General features: G+C 40.4%; 1 protein-coding gene across 2 annotated transcripts in view; it reads right to left on the bottom strand.

Annotated features, from left to right (window-relative positions):
* The window catches only part of cdk17 (cyclin dependent kinase 17), a 182366-nt gene that overhangs the window by 101884 nt on the left and 60211 nt on the right, over positions 1-20271 (bottom strand). For both annotated transcript variants that reach the window (XM_078235163.1, XM_078235164.1), the window contains exon 3: positions 16227-16375. In XM_078235163.1, the coding sequence (XP_078091289.1) occupies positions 16227-16353 (127 nt within the window). In that variant the 5' untranslated portion in view covers positions 16354-16375. The remainder of the gene's footprint in view (positions 1-16226; positions 16376-20271) is intronic.

Below are 20271 nucleotides of genomic sequence, written 5' to 3'. Positions count from 1 at the left end.
TCAAATGGTTCCATGTCTTTAGGTTTTATTCATCTTTTCATTAAAAATGCAATCACCCCTCTCCTTAAAAAAACAAGTCTTGATCCCACCATCCTTGCAAACTGCTGTCCAATCTCTAACCTCCCTTTCCTTTCCTACGTCCCTGTATGTGCTGTTGCCTCTCAAATCCATTCCTAGCTTTTCCAGAACTTGCAAACAGATTTCTATCCCTGCCCCAGTAGCAAAATAGCTCTCATCATTGATGATCTCCTGCATGATTGTCACAAAGTTAAACTTTCCCTCTATGTCCTTCTTGACCTGCCTGCAGCCTTTAACAGGGCTGACCACACCATCCTCCTCCAACATCTCTTCACTGTGATCCAACTGGGTAGGACTATTCGCATCTAATTCCAGTCTTATCTAATTAGAGCCAGCAAATCATTGGCAATGGCTTCACTTACTTCTCCCACACCATTATCTCTCGCATCTCCCAAGGATTTACCCTTAGCCTTTCCAATTTCTCATCTACATGCTGTTGCTTGGCAACCTCATCCAAAAGCACAGCATTAGTTTTCACATGCCTGTCAGTTGCCTAGGCCCTTAATTCTGGAATACGCTCCATGTATCTTTATACCTTGCTTTCCTCCTTTAAGATGCTCCTTGAATCTTAGCTCTTTGACCAAGCTTTTGGCCATCTGACCTAATATTTCTTCATGTGTCATATTTTGTTTTATAATGCTGCTGTGAAGCACCTTGGTATATTTTACTACATTGTTAAGAAAAGTTTCCATTGTCCTTCTCTAATTTAACAATGTTGATCTCTTCCTCCACTGTAAAAGCTGACACCAAGTCCTTTAGTATGTCTTCCATTTCTTTAATTTACTTGACGACATCACCATCATCAGTTTACAAGGGGCCCAAATGCTTTCTAAGCACCTATTTTTCCTCATGTAATTGCAGAAGTATTTTTGGGTTGATTTTGATACATCTTGCAAGTTTTCTTTCATAGTCCTTTTTGGTGGCTCTTCGCATCCATTTGTCATCCTTTGCTGCCCATGGAGTCGCTTAGGCACAGAAGGAGCTCATTTGGCTCATGTCGGTTCACTGTAAAGTAATCCAGTCAGTTCCACTCTCCTGCTCTTCCCCACAGCCCATCCCATCTTACGTCCCTTCTAATTTCCTTTTGAAATCATTGTCTCCACTTTCACTAACCTCATAGGCAGCAAGATCCAGATTACTACTACTTGCTAAAAACATTCTTCCTCACATTCGCTTTACATCTTTTGCCCAAAACCTTAACTATGTGTCCCCTGTGCTCCTTGTACCTTCTCATTTGTCAGGACCTGCACTTTGTTTTGCATTTTAGCATGCTTTGTTCTCAGTCTTAAGTTTTCTCCCACCTCTTTGGCTGCTCATGGCTTTTTATTGGCAAGTGTGACTCGTGCTCAGTTATTTTCGGATTTCTCCCACTGATCACCTACTGTTTTACCTATTAACACATTTGCCAAGGTTTCTGCAATAGCACCTTCCAAAAATGCAACCTCTACTGCCAAGGAGGACAGCAAGTGCATATGAAAACTACTAATCCCTACTAACTCACAAACCATTTAGCTTTGGCTTTGTATCCTTTCCTTCATCACCAATGGGTCAAAATCCAGGAATTTCTGACCAAACAGCACTGAGGGTGTATCTACACCACAAAGTTTGAAGCAGTTCTATCTAGGTGACTCATTACCAGTTCAGAATGGGCACTAAATACTGGTCCTGCCAACAACACCAACAACCCATGAACAAATATGTAAAAGCAAAGTAATCAAATGCTCATCTCAGGATCAAATATGACACCAAGAATGTGAACAGTCTGGTTCAGTCTTTTACAATTGTCAGGATGACAGATGGCGACCAAAGGCAATAACTTTGTTCTTCCCAATATTTAGTTGGAGGAAATTCCTCTTTATCCAGTGTTATAATTTTGACAGCCAGCTGAAGGAAGAAACTAGAGCTCGTCTCTACTTGGAACAGAATGAAACAAGATAGGTATATATCTCCTCACATGATCCACACACCGTGTGTCAGCAAGTGTCTCTTTGTATGCGCTCAAACAAGCATCAGTCAATATCCTCCATCTACATATACTTACCTTCAATTAATACAATTAATCCAGTACTGAATATCAGGCAAGCAGGCTGGCAATTTAGAAAAAGTGGAAGGGTTAGAGAAGTGGTGGAGAGTTCAACCAGGTTGAGGAGATATATACCTATCTTGTTTCATTCTGTTCCAAGTAGAGACGAGCTCTAGTTTCTTCCTTCAGCTGGCTATCAAAATTATAACACTGGATAAAGAGGAATTTCCTCCAACTAAATATTGGGAAGAACAAAGTTATTGCCTTTGGTCGCCATCTGTGAAAACTGATACTGTTTTTGATGATGTTGCCAAGACTAAGTGCAGTCCTACCCAATTGGATGATGGTGGAGAGACACAGGAGGATAGTATGCTTAACCATGTTAAAGGGTACAGACAGGTTGAGGAGGACATGAAAAGATTCAAGCTATGCAATGTTGACAGCTGCAAAACACTCAATAGCTAATCAAATGACACTGACAAGCAGCGACTACTGTTAGGTCAGTCATCATGAACACCAGCATGCTGTCTTGAAGTGAAGACAACAGAAAAAATGTGACCAGCAGTGGCTTTCAACCTTAGATGGAGAGGTGATGCGAGAAACCTGCTGGAAAGTTGGCTCCTGTCATATTGGCCTAAAAAGTCGTCATGCAAAGAACAATTTGTTTCAGACAAGATTCTCAGACATACCTATCTACAGCATAGTCTTTCTGCATTTCATTACCAGAAACAAAAAGCATTTGTGAACAACAGAAAAACAACAACTGCAAAACTGAAAATGGCAAAAATAAAGTTTCAAACTAAGTGGAGGTATAAATTCAGAATACAACCATGATCACAAAGCATGACATAATCTCAAGGATTAAACTGTGGCTATTTTACTAGTTACTATCAGCAACCAAAATTTTGAAACTTTAAAAGGAATAAGTTTTTTTGTTTTTCCAACTGATATTGGCAATTTGGAGTTGGACCATCTGAAATACTGTAGATCTGGAGCAAAAAAAAAGTGGTTTAAACCTGGTTAGTTTTGCAGCTTTTGATCAGATTACTGCAGTTACAGCAAAAAGCCTGTCAGCAGACCAAAGCAGTATTAAAAAGCTACAGAAAGAAGCCACAAAGAAGACATTACTTAACATGTGTTTAAGTTAGCTAAAAGAGTTAGACACTTAAAGCAAACATTACGAGTTAAAATAACAGTCACTTTTTAATGCAAGTGTATTTAATATTTGTTAAGATGAAGACACTGAACACAAAAGAAATACTTTACACAGGCAAGTTAAAAATATGGTATTTTGTTTTTCTTAATTCTTTCAAATAGGTTTTGCAGTGTCCAAATTAATCTTTTGTCAGCATAGCTGAATTGATCTTTATATTGATCTTTTCATTCAGTATTACAATCTAAAAGATTTTTAAAAATCAAATCTGTTGTTTGCAATCTGAATGGTCTGTCACGTAACGTTAATAATGAAATCCATTGTAAACTGAATTCAATGCTAGTTAGACAATGCCACTAGGAGTTTCTCAAGACATTTAAACGTATGAGGCTTACAAAACTTGTAATGATGCTGCGTTGCGAAATCTATTTTCACAGCATTGGGCCCATTCACCCCAAAGGTTTATTTTTTTGCTTCAGCACTTTGAAGTTCCAGCATTTGTTTAATATGTTTTAAATCATTTCCATAATCTCTAAATACATTTTTGTAGTTTGGAAGGGAAATCCTTAGTTTTTGCAGTATTCTCAGTAAACCCAGTGCAAGTAACACCAATTTCTCCAAGGGAACAGTAATGCATGGAAGGGCTTTGGGAAAATTATCCTTAACCATGACACCGGTAGAGAAGTAATATGGGGGGGTGAGGGTCTTTGGTTACATAGATAGATTGGATAAGTTGGGGCTGTTTTTCATGGAGAAGGTGAAGAGATTTGACAGAAGTATTCAAATTTGAGGGGGGTCAGGACAGAGTAGATAGGGAGAAACTGTTGCCAACGGTGGAAAGAACCAGCGGGCACATATTTAAGGTAACTGGTAAATGTAGCAATGGCAATATGAGGAAATTATTTTTCACGCAGTGTCGGATTAAGATCTAAATACACTACCTGAGTGTGTTATGGAGGCAGGTTCAATGAATTCTTTCAAAGGGAATTGGATTATTGCCTGAAAAGAATGAATGAATAGGGTAGTGGGGAGAAGGTGGAGGAATGGCACTTGGTGAATTGCTTCTTCAGAGAGTCAGCACAGATATGAAGAGTCAAATGGTCTCCTTTGGTGCCATAACCATTCTGTAATTCTAAAAGCTGTAAATGGGTCTTTGAAGGTTGCACTGACTCTCTCAAAAATGGAATGTAGAGATGAGAAATGCTTATACATTACATATAAGAAACGTAACAGAGGAGACAGAAAACAGTGGCACTGAAGCAGGCAAAAAAGGAGAACTGCCCCGAAAAAAATAAGGAACTGAAGTTAAGTTTACACTCTCATCTTTCAAATCAATGTCAATTTAAGTATGCTCATCACTGAGACTAACATAGGATCATTATGAGTGCCATTTTACAAGGGGGTAAAAGAAATGAGCAAGGGGCAAAAGGTGAGCAGTAACCAGTTATGAGAACAAATAAAAGAAAAATACTGTCAAAACTCTTGGTCCTGAAAGAAACTGAGCAGCTTTGTGTGAGAATGGCTATTGTAGGGAATGCAGTTTTCTTGCCAATAATGCAAGAAGAGCATGAATTCCTTGAGGGAGAACCAAGATCAGGTGAGGAAAGCAGTGGTCTATTCAATTCCAATATGAAAAAGTTAAGACTGAAAAGCCAGGTCTTAAAGTTCAGCAGCATGGCTTAGTTTAAGGGAAACCTGGAAATCATGATACAGAAACCCTACAAACTAAAAGAGTGAACTTGTGCCATTGAATTTTCATCAGCAGAGGATAAAAATATTTACTCTTCATGTGCTGGTGTCATATATTGGGAATCAAAGCAAAGAAATGTAATTATGTATTGAACAATTTCATCAGCTGATTACTGGTGACAAGCTGTAATCGGACTGACTATTAATGCTATACTGAATCCTTTCAAATGCAAGGAAAATTTCAGGACTTAAATTCTCAATTATAACATTCATATAATTATTACAAATACATTATTGTTGCTTTTCCAAATTGATAGTGAATTAGAGTATATGTGTTCTCATAAATCTATTACCCTGTACATTAAAAAGGTAACTTATTTAACAGCATTTATGGATTGAACACATAGCAACATTCATTCCTCAGGATGTCTTATTTTACTGCAGACATATACAAGATGATGCTTTTAGAAAAGCAAATGCAGAAAAGCTATTATTGTATTATTCTATGCAGAAGCTTGACTGTGCTCAAATATTTCTACTGTAGTATTGTACTATCTTGTACAATAGGTTCATTATTCTTAATGAAGCTGTAAAAGAAATTTGTAACTGATGTGTAATGATGATTTTTCAAACAAGAGGTCTCCTCCACAGATCATTAGTTTAACCCCTCAAGTCAGCACTCACATTGGGAGAAGCCATGTGCATGTACTCATTATCACTTGTTCCATCTTCCCTCATGGTTCTTATGTTCAGTTGAAACAGTTTCGGACACTCAATACAGAGGCATCTAAATTAATTAGTCTGGAATCTGCCAGGTTATTACAACTGTCACATATGGTTTAAGGGTACAGTGGTTATGCCACAAATATTCTTATGGAGCTAGTTTTAAGATTAGTCTATAGAGAATCCAGCAGTGGACCGTGTCTGATCAACTTCCAATGTCAGGCATCCTTCTACCATCTCCTCAGAGGTCTAACCATTGTACATACATTGGGGTGCCAACAATACTGGCAGCAGACCCATTGGAGCAACACATAACACGCTTTGCCAATCTTGGTTATTTGCCATGAAGCTGCTCCTCGGTCCTAAGGTTTAGAACAAAGCTGGGCATTTCTTCACGATGGAAGGTTATCTTATTTGCTTTAGTCTTAAGTAAGAAAGTGATGAAATCTACTAGAGGTCTAATCACCTCAATGCAAATTTACTGATTTTGTTCCTGCTGGCTACATGTTGTGGATTTTGACAAAAGAACACCCGTTTAGGTCAACCCTTCTTGGAAACGCTCTTAATGGGACATGTATAATGATTAGCCTACAAAGCATCAAATCACTATACACAAATGATAATGGGTCAGATTCTCTGATCTCGTCCGGGACGAGCATTTGCCAGTCCTTCTGCAATGAATGGAGTTTTGGCTGAGCGCCAAATTCTCCGTTCTCGCTGTCAGCGATAGTGGGGCATACAAGACCAGCCAATATGTTAACTACAAAGAGGAAATTCCTGGATGAAATACCCAATAGTTTGAATAAAATATTGTAGTGTGAAAATAATTAGTAGGATAGATTGATGAAATGGTCCATCACAACTTTTTAAAGCACCAGGCATATGACTTTTCCCTCATGCTGACAATCAAATCTAGACGAAGTAGGAGATCAGACAATAGAAAAATATGCTTCAATATGTACATGTAAAATTCAGTGACAATTTAAGTTCAGCTGTGGTTTTAGACCGGAAAGATTCAACAAAATTACAAACATTGTTCTTAATCTTGTTCTGAAAAGTCAGTTGGCTATTAATATTTTGTATCTCATTTAATTAATCTAATTATAAAACTCAATGAGCTTAACTGAGGTTGAAAGAAGATTAAAAGCATGTAGATTTAACTGATACATAAATATCATTAGCAATTATCCATAACTGAATGCACATTAATGCCAAACTAATATTAACTTTAAAAAACATTAATATAATATCAACATAAGTTTACAGAATAAATTAAATGCAATAAACCTGTGTCCCTTTCTTACAGAAAATTATTTATACCTAAAAGTATAGCTGGTGACTGCTGTAAGGTTCAGTAAGAAAAATTTGGACAATATAATATTGAATAGAAGAATTTAAAACAGTGTCTTAAACAATTCTGCTTCATGTAATCTTGTAACAAAGTTGTCACAAAAAAACTAAGATTATAAGTGATATAGTTTCCTTTTTCACTTGGTGTTCTGTACCTAATCAATCAGAGGAAAAACAGACAGAAAATGTAAATTTAATAACCCAGTCCCTGTAAAATGAAATTCTTTCATGTCTGATATCAAGTATATCAGGTGATAGTTGCTTTATTATTAAAACAGGTAATACTTAACAGACAACAGAGTTAGGTGTCAGGGCTATACTTCTAGCTGAGTGTTTCTATTGGTCCCATTGATTAATCTTCAATTAGGAACGTGTATTCTTTGAAATTTCTTGTTGGAAATTGGAGGAAAGCATCTCCTCACTTTTCAGCCACAAATAGTAACATACACTTATCCAGTCAGAGGGAAATGGGAGAAAACAACATTCTTGTTTTGAAGACTTGAGCACCGTTTTCTTTAATAACTACATTTCTCCAACAGTCTACCGGCCTATAAACACATGCTACCAAAATTGGTCATACAGCATGGGGTGCGACTGGACTTGGCCAATTGCAAAATAGCAATGCTGGAGAAAGCTAATAAATACTTGTGGACTATGAGATACAGTAACCAGCCACTACTTCAAGCAGCAGTGCATAAGCAACACACAATAATTAGTGCATAGACAGAGGTATGAAAAAAGCATGAAAAGCTTCTGTTCAATAATATGATGGATGCTAATGATAGGAAATAGAATTTTCCATCTGAGGCAGTATTAGAACACATTCCCAAATCAAGCACAATGCAGATATAGCCCCCTTTACTAATTCTCAATCTCAAAAGTACCCACAACAACAAATACTTTCATATCTCAATTTCCCACTGCAGCCATCCTTTTTCGTGCAAACAAGTCTGTCTGCAACTTAATGTCAATTTGTACTAAGCTGTGATCAATCCCACGCGATGGCATCACAATCATAAGAAACTGGGTTAAGAATGTTTCAACTGATTATAGTTGGCAGAGCATGAGAGCTGAACCGAGACCAAAGCCCTGAAGTAATCCCACTTTTGTCACCAAGTGCAGGTTAAAAAGAACTACATTTAAAGTTAAATGCATAGTAGCAATTTGTTTCCCTTACTGGCTTTTATCTCCCTCAATTTAATGATCAGTAATTAAAATTACACATTTTATTATCTTAGCTGTTGGGTATATAATTATCAAGGGTGATGGTCATCTTAATGCAGTAGTCACCATGGATCCCACCTGCACATTTAAAGAGGAAGTGTTAATTTAATTGCAAGGGGAATTAGTGCACTGTTTTTTCACTTTTGGGACCTGGAGTCAAATCCAGCCACTCAGGAGTTAAAGACACTGCTTTAGTTAAAGTCTAAAGCCAAACATATTTGATTAACTAAGAATGCTCAGCGCTGCCAGCTCTCAAATCAATGGCTTCATCAAAAGGACGATGAAAGAGAAAATTAATATTCAATAGAAAAAGACTCATTAACAGCATGTTAACAAATCCCAAGAGGAAAATATATAATAAAGCTGCACTTGTACAGAGTGCAATTCTAGTGCTAATTATCTTGTTCAGCACTCCAACACATCACTGGCAGCAAAATACCCATGAAGTTAACAACCTGATTTCTTAGCATTCAGTTTCTTTTTTCAGTTGTCCAAAAATAGTTTGTTATAATTATGGGCAACATAATTTCCCCTTGCACTCCAAAAAGTTAAGTCCGTAACATTTAGTTTTCTGCACAGCCACACAAGCGAAGGGGCCGACAAGTATGCAATTGCCTGCCTGGATGGAAGGTTGTTTAGGGACAAGATTTTATTTATTTCCACCATATCTCAAGGGCTGAAAATTGGAAAAATAGCTACTTTGATAATCATTAAGACAAAATAAATACTGGGATGCATTTGGAAAGTACTGGATAGGGTGAATAGTTTTCTTCAGTTCTATAAATTTCTATGGTTTCATAGATTTTAACCTGCATGACAAACCATTCCTGCTTCCGATCAGGTCTATATAAAAAAAATTCGAACTATCTTAAATAGTTGCCCTTTACAATCTATGTCTTCTCGCGTGATGCATTTTGTCTGAAATTATTATTCAGTGAAGTAACTTCTAAACTTGTCTCCGACCTTAAGAGAACTCTTTATGAGGCAGAGGAATCCCAGTCCGATAATCCCTGCTGATCACAGAGATAGTTTTTAAGCTCCCTTTTGTACTGCCTCTGTCTCAAAATGTTGTCATTACCAAACCTTGATAGAGTACTCCAGGGCACAGATACAGGAGGACGTTTGGAGATTGGAACTCAACTGTCGGGCAACTCAACTGTTGGAAGGACTACTCAGAGATAGGATCGACAAATATTTGGATAGACAGGGACTTATTAGGGAGAGTCAACATGGCTTTGTGCGTGGTAGGTCATGTTTAACCAATCTATTAGAGTTTTTCGAGGAGGTTACCAGGAAAGTGGATGAAGGGAAGGCAGTGGATGTTGTCTACATGGACTTCAGCAAGGCCTTTGACAAGGTCCCGCATGGGAGGTTAGTCAGGAAGGTTCAGTCGCTAGGTATACATGGAGAGGTAGTAAATTGGATTAGACATTGGCTCAGTAGAAGAAGCCAGAGAGTTGAACAAAGAACAATACAGCACAGGAACAGGCCCTTCAGCCCTCCAAGCCCACGCCGCTCCCTGGTCCAAACTAGGCCATTCTTTTGTATCCCTCCATTCATATGGCTATCTAGATAAGTCTTAAACTTTCCCAGTGTGTCCGCCTCCACCACCTAGCCTGGCTGCGCATTCCAGGCCCCCACTACCCTCTGTGTAAAATATGTCCTTCTGATATCTGCGTTAAACCTCACCCCCCTTCACCTTGAACCTATGACCCCTCGTGAACGTCACCACCGACCTGGGGAAAAGCTTCCCACCGTTCACCCTATCTATGCCTTTCATAATTTTATACACCTCTATTAAGTCTCCCCTCATCCTCCGTCTTTCCAGGGAGAACAACCCCAGTTTACCCAATCTCTCCTCATAACTAAGCCCCTCCATACCAGGCAACATCCTGGTAAACTTCCTCTGTACTCTCTCCAAAGCCTCCACGTCCTTCTGGTAGTGTGGCGACCAGAACTGGACGCAGTATTCCAAATGCGGCCGAACCAACGTTCTATACATCTGCAACATCAGACCCTAACTTTTATACTCTATGCCCCGTCCTATAAAGGCAAGCATGCCATATGCCTTCTTCACCACCTTCTCCACCTGTGATGTCACCTTCAAGGATCTGTGGACTTGCACACCCAGGTCCCTCTGCGTATCTACACCCTTTATGGTTCTGCCATTTATCGTATAGCTCCTCCCTACATTATTTCTACCAAAATGCATCACTTCGCATTTATCAGGATTGAACTCCATCTGCCATTTCTTTGCCCAAATTTCCAGCCGAGCTATATCCTTCTGTAGCTTCTGACAATGCTCCTCACTATCTGCAAGTCCTGCCAATTTTGTGTCGTCTGCAAACTTACTGATCACCCCAGTTACACCTTCTTCCAGATCGTTTATATAAATCACAAACAGCAGAGGTCCCAATACAGAGCCCTGCGGAACACCACTAGTCACAGACCTCCAGCCGGAAAAAGACCCTTCCACTACCACCCTCTGTCTTCTGTGACCAAGCCAGTTCTCCACCCATCTAACCACCTCCCCCTTTATCCCATGACAGCCAACCTTTTTCACCAGCCTACCATGAGGGACTTTATCAAACGCTTTACTAAAGTCCATATAGACGACATCCACGGCCCTTCCCTCGTCAACCATTCTGGTCACTTCTTCAAAAAACTCCACCAGGTTAGTGAGGCATGACCTCCCTCTCACAAAACCATGCTGACTATCGTTAATGAGTTTATTCCTTTCTAAATGCGCATACATCCTATCTCTAAGAATCATCTCCAACAACGTCAAGCTCACCGGCCTATAATTACCCGGGTTATCCTTCCTACCCTTCTTAAATAACGGGACCACATTAGCTATCCTCCAATCCTCTGGGACCTCACCTGCGTCCAGTGACAAGACAAAGATTTGCGTCAGAGGCCCAGTGATTTCATCTCTCATCTCCCTGAGCAGCCCTGGACAGATTCCATCAGGCCCTGGGGATTTGTCAGTCTTTATATTCTCTAACAAACCTAACACTTCCTCCCTTGTAATGGAGATTTTCTCCAACGGTTCAACACTTCCCTCTCCTTTGTGAATACCGATGCAAAGTATTCATTTAGGATCTCCCCTACTTCTTTGGGCTCTAAGCATAATTCCCCACTTTTGTCCCCGAGAGGTCCGATTTTTTCCCTGACAACCCTTTTGTTCCTAACGTATGAATAAAATGCCTTGGGATTCTCCTTAATCCTGTCTGCCAAGGACATTTCGTGACCCCTTTTTGCCCTTCTAATTCCTCGTTTGAGTTCTTTCCTACTTTCTTTGTATTCCTCCAGAGCTCCCTCCGTTTTTAGCTGCCTGGACTGAGCATACGCCTCTCTTTTCTTTTTGACCAGTCCCTCAATTTCCCTGGTTATCCACGGTTCTCGAATCCTACCCTTCCTATCCTTTTTTACAGGCACATGCCTGTCCTGTAGCCCTAACAACCGTTCCTGAAAAGACTCCCACATGCCAGATGTGGATTTACCCTCAAACAGCCTCTCCCAATCAACAGCTGCCAATTTCTGTCTAATCCCACTAAAGTTAGCCTGCCCCCAATCCAACACCTTACCCTTGAGACACCACTCATCCTTTTCCATCACTATCCTAAAGCTAACAGAATTGTGGTCACTATTTGCCACATGTTCCCCTACCAAAACTTTGAAGACCTGACCGGGCTCATTCCCCAGTACTAGGTCCAGTATAGCCCCCTCTCTAGTTGGGCTATCTACATATTATTCCAAAGAACCCTCCTGTACGCATTTTACAAATTCCTCCCCATTCAGAGTCCCAGCTCTCAGCGATTTCCAGTCTATACCTGGGAAATTGAAGTCTCCCACGACAACAACCCTATTTTTCCTGCACCTATCCAGTATCTCCTAACATATCCGTTCTTCCACTTCCCTTGGGCTGTTGGGGGGCCTGTAGTATACCCCCAACATAGTGACTGCGCCCTTCCTGTTTCTAAGCTCCACCCAGAGTGACTCGTTACACGACCCCTCTGAATTGTCCTCCCTCTGCACCGCTGTAATATGCTCTCCAACTAATACTGCTACTCGCCCACCTCTTTTGGCCCCTCCTCTGTCTCGCCTAAAACACTTGTACCCCGGAATATTCAGCTGCCAGTCCTGTCCCTCTTTCAACCAAGTCTCTGACACCGCAACCACATCCAAATTCCTCGTGAGCATTAAGGCACTAAGTTCGTCTGTCTTACCTGCTACGCTCCTTGCATTGAAGTATAAGCACTCCAGACCTCCAGCCCCAGTGAGATCATCCTCCCCCAGAGTGCTCTTCTTCTTTGCCAGCCTTGTCCCAGCCCCAAGCTCGTCCCCAGCCTCTACACTTGTAGACCTAATATTTTGATCCCCACCCCCCTGCCATACCAGTTTAAACCCCCCCGAACTGCACTAGCAAAACTCCCAGCCAGGATATTCGTGCCCTTCCAACTTAGTTGTGACCCGTCCTTCTTGTACAGGTGCCATCCTCTCCTGAAAACTTCCCATTGATCTAGGAAAATGAAGCCCTCCCTCCTGGACCAGTCCTTTAGCCAATCCTCCAAGGTAGTGGAGGATTGCTTCTCTGAGTGGAGGCCTGTGACTAGTGGTGTGCCACAGGCATCAGTGCTGGGTCCGTTGTTGTTTGTCATCTATATCAATAACATGGACGATAATGTGGTAAATTGGATCAGCAAATTTGCTGAAGATACAAAGATTGGAGGTGTAGTGGACAGTGAGGAAGGTTTTCAAAGCTTGCAGAGGGATTTGGACCAGCTAGAAAAATGGGCTGAAAAAGGGCAGATGGAGTTTAATGCAGACAAGTGTGAAGTATTGCACTTTGGAAGGACAAACCAAGGTAGAACATACAAGGTAAATGGCAGGACACTGAAGAGTGCAGTAGAACAGAGGGATCTGGGAATACAGATACATAATTCCCTAAAAGTGGCGTCACAGGTAGATAGGGTCGTAAAGAGTGCTTTTGGTACATTGGCCTTTATAAATCAAAGTATTGAGTATAGGAGTTGGAATGTTATGGTGAGGTTGTATAAGATATCGGTGAGGCCGAATTTAGAGTATTGTGTGTGCAGTTTTGGTCACCTAATTACAGGAAGGATATTAATAAGGTTGAAAGAGTGCAGAGAAGGTTTACAAGGATGTTGCCAGGACTTGAGAAACTGAGTTACAGAGAAAGGTTGAATAGGTTAGGACTTTATTCCCTGGAGCGCAGAAGAATGAGGGGAGATTTGATAGAGGTGTATAAAATTATGATGGGTATCGATAGAGTGAATGCAAGCAGGCTTTTTCCACTGAGGCTAGGGGAGAAAATAACTAGAGGACATGGGTTAAGGATGAGGGGGGGGAAAAAGTTTAAAGGGAATATTAGGGGGGGCTTCTTCACACAGAGTGGTGGGAGTGTGGAATGAGATGAGGTGGTGAATGCGGGCTCACTTTTAACATTTAAGAAAAACTTGGACAGGTACATGGATGAGAGGGGTGTGGAGGGATATGGTCCAGGTGCAGGTCAGAGGGACTAGGCAGAAAAATGTTAGGCACAGACATGAAGGGCCAAAAGGCATCCTATTCACATTGCTAATTGCCATTTCACATTGCTCAAGCATGGTAAGTCCACTCATGTCATTTTGCTTCTTTCAACTTCTCCCTTTGCAAGTTCTAATCTATCTGACCTACTTTGGCTCAAAAGTTGCAGAGAGCCTCATGGTTGAAGCATTTTAGAAGTTTTCAATTACGCTTTGCATTTAGGTGCTTATTTCACAGAATCATACAGAGGAGCCTTCTGGAGGTCATTCATTCTAACGTGCCTCTGACTAACCTTGAGAAGAGATATCCAGTTAATTCCTTTGCCTTGCTCTTTGCCCATATTCCTGCACTTTTCCCCCTTTTATTGAATTTCTCTTTGAATGTCACAATTCAATTTATTTCCCTCCGCTTCCAGTCATAACAAGTCAATTTCCTGTGCAACAAAATAACTCAGCTTCTCTTTTTTTTTTGGCCAATTATTTTAAATTTCTGTCCACTGGTCACTGACTATCTTCCCAGTTTGAACAGAGTAAAGAAAGAACAATCAAAACTTAATTTTGAACACATGTATTACATCTCCCCTTAACCTTCACTGCACAAAGGAAAACATTCCCCGCTTCTATAATCTTACCACATAATTGAAATATCCTATCTGTGATATATTTCTAGTAATTCTAGTACACTACTTCGACACTTTTTCCAAGCCCTTAGCATCTTTTCTAAAAATGAAAACATAGGATCCAGAATTAAACATAATAGTCCCCCGATCTTGCGATTCAATAGTGGCAACCTTCTCAGTGTTCCACTGTTACTGAGAGCTGCAACTGCACCACAACTTAGAGGAAGCCCATTTACGCCGAGATCCAGAAGTAATGGTGCGCCTGAATGGATCCTAGATAGCTCTGCTGGCACCTGTCATATTTGAACTTGGCTGATTGCACTTAGACCAGTTTATATATGGGCTTTTTTCCAAACAGCTCACAGCAAACATCCGGCACCACCAGACTTCCCTACCAGCTCTGCAGCACTGGGGTGGAGGGGAAGCAGTAAGCTTCAAAAAGATGTCAAATGAAAAACTGAAAAATCATTAATAACCATGTACCTATCTTTGAGCTGAACGCAGTGCTTAAGGGGTGTGTCTTCAGTTCATGACATCATGGGGGGGGGGCGACTTCGCTGGCATTGCACTGTACTGCGAAGCCTCTCCAGTCAGTTCTTCATTGGACCCATAATGCAGCCCAGAGAGAAGGCTCCTATTGCAGCCCAGCAAAACGGTTGACTTGTATTTTTTCATGCAGTCAGTATCAAAACTTCAATTTTGCAGTGGACCACAAGTTCCTGGACAATATTTCAGCTGATGGCTAATTAGTGACTTATGTTTGCCAAAATGTTTCTGGATTGTTTGACTCTATTTCTCTATTTAGAGCCAAGGATCCTTTATATTTCAGAAAAAAAATATCAACTTGCCTTTCAATCACTCTTAAGATTTAGGTAGGTAAACCCCAGATCTCTGCTCCTGTACCACCTTTACAACTGTACCATTTAACTTATATCGCTTCTTTCTATTCTTCTTTCCAAAACATATCTCTTCACACCTCTCTGCATTGAACTTCATCTGCCATACGTCAGCCCATTTCACCAGTCTGTTCAATCCTACTGAAGTTTGCTACTACCCTCCTTAATAACTTTTTATTTGCAACAAATTTATACATCAGCACCTGCGATACAGTCTTCCTCTATTCTGAAGCTGTTTTGTGAACTGCGAAGTGTTAAAAATGAAGATGATCTTAGATGTAAAGCTTTACATGTCTTTTGTGCTCACTTACACCATTTTCACGAGCAATGATCAGATGCGTAATCAAAACCAGCTTCCTTCAATATTTTTAAATAAAAGTTTCAAATCACATTAATTTAAATGCAAAAAAGAATTATTACATTATACAGTGCTCTGTCACAAAAGAACCTTATAATTTGCCCTCAGTCTTATAGCACTGTACCATGAAGCACCCTATTATAATCTTTAATTTAAAATGCAGTGCGACAGAATACACTTTGTAAATGCCTAAAGTTGGCACATTCTCCAGCAGCCTGACAAAAAACAATAATATATTATAGTCAATAAAGTAACTTCCTTCAGAAACATCCCCTAGCTTTAGGAAATTACAGGGTGCAGAAAATTACATGAAGCAGAGTAAATTTGTCCAAAAGCTGTATTATGGATTGAATTATGAGCAAAACTAAGTTCCATTCTGCCAAAAGTGATATGAACAGTTTTGTGCCATTACTCAGTCTGGTTTTAAAGTTAACTCAATTCAAAAGGAAAAGTAAATGACACATATAGAATTTAGTTTTAAAGTGAAACTTACAGCAGTCCAACTGAAACATATCTCTTTAAATCAGGGTTTCATTGTGTGAAGTGTTGAAAAAATAACTCACCATTATCTTTACTGCTATTCTCTTCAATTGTCATTTGCTCTGCAAGCTCAGACAGAGACTCATCAATTGTTTGGCTGCCACGCAACGTCAGAGAAAGCCGTCGCTTGAACTTTTTCATCTTTTCCATGAGATATTCTACTCAGAGAAACCTGAAATTAAACATGTCAAATGCTGTTAATAGGCAGCTTATTTAGTTCCATCAATCAAAAAATGGAGGTGCAGTAGGATTCAGCTGCACTTTAAAAAGTAAAAGTAAAGTTTATTTATTAGTCACAAGTAAGGCTTACATTAACACCGCAATGAAGTTACTGTGAAATGCCCCGAGTCGCCACAGTCTGGCGCCTATTCAGGTCAATTCATCTAACCAGCACATCTTTCAGAACGTGGGAGGAAACCAGAGCACCCGGAGGAAACCCACGCAGACACAGGGAGAACATGCAAACTCCACACAGACAGTGATCCAAGCCTGGAATCGAACCCGGGTCCCTGGTGCGCTGAAGCAGCAGTGCTAACCACGATGCTAGCGTGCCGCACAAAGTGAAAAGCATTCTCTCAGATTTTTTCTACTCAAAATATTAATTAGATAAAAACTTGCATTGCGCTACTGTTATCTAAATTTAAGGGGTGTTCTAATGAGCACTGAAGTTCAAAACAGCTCACACAAGTTAAAAATATATTTGTCCAAAGGAGTGTGCACCAGCACTGACTGGCTTAATCAAAGATTATATGCTTCGTATTTTGTACTTTGTTTTGTGCCTTATGTTATAACTGCATATATCCAGATCACGTTAAATGTAAAAAGTTCAATAATTAATAGGTCCTCCCAAAAAAAAGGTTTCCTGGATCTCCAAGCTAAACTTTCTAAATTTGTAAAGTCTAACTTGAAGGGGTAAAGCATTAAGAGCACATCATTATGCGGTTGGAGAAATCCAAAAAAATATGTCCCTAACTATATGAAATTATGGTGGGGAGGGCACCACAGTGGTTAGCACTGCTGCATCACAGTGTCAGAGACCCTGGTTCAATTCCGGCCTTGAGTGATTGTCTGTGTGGAGTTTGCACGTTCTCCCCATGTCTGTGTGGGTTTTCTCTGGGTGCTCTGGTTTCCTCCCACACTCCAAAGATGCGCAGGTTAGGTTGATTGGTCATACTAAATTAACCCGTGTCAGGGGGATTAGCAGGGTAAATACGTGAGGTTACGGGGATAGGGCCTGGTTGGGGATTGTTGTCAGTGCAGGCTTGATGGGTCGAATGGCCTCCTTCTGCACTGTAGGAATGCTCTGTGATTCTTTTCTTTGTCTTCTCTGTGAAATCACATTGACACAATTGTTGAAACACAACAAGGTATTATTTTGTGGGAATTTGTGTGGTTCAATATTTTATTTTCATTCGTGTTAAATAGCAATTGTGCTTATGGAAATTTTAAAAAACACATATCTTTACAAAATACAGCAAATCAACCTTCAGGAAAAAAGTCACAACATAGCCAATGTGAAAAACTAGTATTAACAACACTTTTCTGGTCATCTACAAACTAGTAGCTATATTAGCTTAGGTGAGCTGAGTTAGAAGGTTGTGGATTCAAGGCCCACTTGAGAAATTTGAATTCTAAGGGCTGGATTTTCATCTTGCGATTCGGGCAATTTCCCACTTCTAAAAGGCAATGCATTCACTCGATAATTTGATCTCTGGGAGTCGGGTGTGGGCTGGGGTCCAAGCTGCTACTTCCTGAGGCAGCAGCGGACACAGATGGATGTCAAGGATGCAACTGAGAAGGCCTATCTCCGTTTACTGGGACATTGGTCCAGTTCTGTTCACGGTTGCTCGGCTCTCCAGCCCTCACCCCTTGTACACCCCCACTGCTCTCCCCTTACATCTCCCATGTTTCCCCCACAAAAATGTGATTTTGTGTGGATGAGGGAAGTGCAGTTGAAGTAGTTAATATGGATTTTAGCAAAGCCCTTGACAAGGTCTCACATGGGTGACTGATTGATGGTTGAAGCACATGGAATTCAGGGAAAATTGGCGAGATGAATCCGAAACTAGCTTAATAATAGGACACAAAGGGTTGGTGGGTAGAAGGCTGCTTGACTGGAGGCCGGTGTCCAGTGGCATAACACAAGGATCAGTGCTAGGTCCCTGATTGTTTGTTCTAGACAGAATTATAGAATCCCTACATTATAGAAAGAGGTCATTTGGCTCATTGAGCCAGCATCGACAACAATCCCATCCAGGCCCGATCCCTGTAACCCCATGCATTTACCCTGCTAATCTCCCTGACACTAAGGGACAATTGAGCATGGCCGATCAACCTAACCTGCACATCTCTGATAAACAATAACATGGAGGGAAATGACAAGCAAATTTGCAGATGACATCAAGATTGGTAGAGTGGTTAATATAAAAAGCTTGCAGGCAACATGGGGGTATAGATGGGTTGGTCAGATGGGCAAAGCAGTTGCAGATTTAACCTTGATATGTGCAAGGTGATGCACTTAGGAAGTAGTAACAAGACAAGGGAGTATTTAATGAATGGCAGCTTCACTAGGAAGTTTAGAGGAACAGATGGATCTTAAGGTACTTATTTAATCACAGATCCCTGAAGGCAGCACAGCAGGTCAATAGGGTAGTTGAGAAGGCATATAAGACACTCATGGCATAGAGTACAAGAGCAAGGAGGTTATGTTTGAACTGTACAGAACATTGGTTAGGCCACAACTGGAGTAGTGTGTGCAATTCTGGTCACCTCACTATAGGAAGGATGCAATTGCACTGGAGGATAGAGAGGAGATTCACAGGATGTTGCCTGGGATGGAGCAGTTGAGCCATAAGGCAAAATGGATAGGCGTGGATTGTTTTCTTTAGAGCAGAGAAGGCTGAGGGAGAACTTGATTGAGCTTCACAAGATTATGAGTGGTATGGACAGGATGAATAGGAAGCAGCTGTTCCCCTTGGTTGAGAGGTCAATCACAAAGGGGCATGGTTTTAGGGTAAGGGGCAAAAGATTCATTGGGGATAGAAGCAAAAAACATTTCACTCAGAGGGTGGTGGGAAGGTAGTAGGAGCCAGAAACCTTAACCTTTAAGTATTTGGATGAGCACTTGAAACATCATAATATTCAAAGATATGGGACAAGTACTGGAAAATGGGATTAGTTTGCCTTTAGTGGTTGTTATTGTCGGTGCAGGCTTGATGGGCCAAAGGGCCTTTTCTGCACTGTATGACGATGACGCCACCCCACCCTGCCCCAATAACCGGCCCTTAATCTCAGATGACACTTGGGTGCAATACGGTGCCAGCCTTTGGATGACACTTTAAACTAAGGATCCCTCTTGCTCCAACCCTAACATCTTCCCTCTTAAGTGATATAAAAGATCCCGTGGCACCACTGGATGACAAGAAAAGTAGTTCAGTGTTCTCGCTAATTTCATCTTTCAACTTACTCCACAAAACAGAATATTTAGTCATTTATCTGACTGTTATTTATGACAACTCATTGTACACAGATGGACTACCAAATTTACCTGTATAATAACAATAACAACAGTTCAAAAGCACCTTTTTTTAAAGCAGTGAAGCACTTTTGGATCTAAATGGTACAATTTGAATGCAAGGTTATTGTTATATTACAAAGTGAAAGAAACAAAGCTTTGTTGAATGAACATGGTGAATGGTAGGAGGAACAATGCTTCTCGTTTATGTTTTCACATCTGGAACAGTTCTCTAGCTGACTCTAGCCTAGATTTTAAAAGCAGCACACAAAAAGGATGACAGGAAGAAGAAAACACACACTTAGGATCATATTTTTGTTCTCCCTTTGTTCACCCCATTCAAAATGCCAAATGATAAAATAAAATAATTAATATAATTCTTTAACGTCATCATGTCAATAGTTACACATTCCCTTCCAGAATGTTCTTTGTCGTGCACTGTATTGTGGGCACACTCAGTACATTGCACTTTCACCTGTACAAAACAGTATAAAATTGGATTTCAAATGAATTTGAACAAGGTACTGCATGGTAGGTTGTTGCAGAAGGTTAAA

Source organism: Mustelus asterias, chromosome 19, assembly GCF_964213995.1.
Source record: "Mustelus asterias chromosome 19, sMusAst1.hap1.1, whole genome shotgun sequence".
Taxonomy (NCBI): Eukaryota; Metazoa; Chordata; class Chondrichthyes; order Carcharhiniformes; family Triakidae; genus Mustelus; species Mustelus asterias.
The sequence above is the reverse complement of the archived record's forward strand: the minus strand, read 5'-3'. Positions and strand labels throughout refer to the sequence as shown.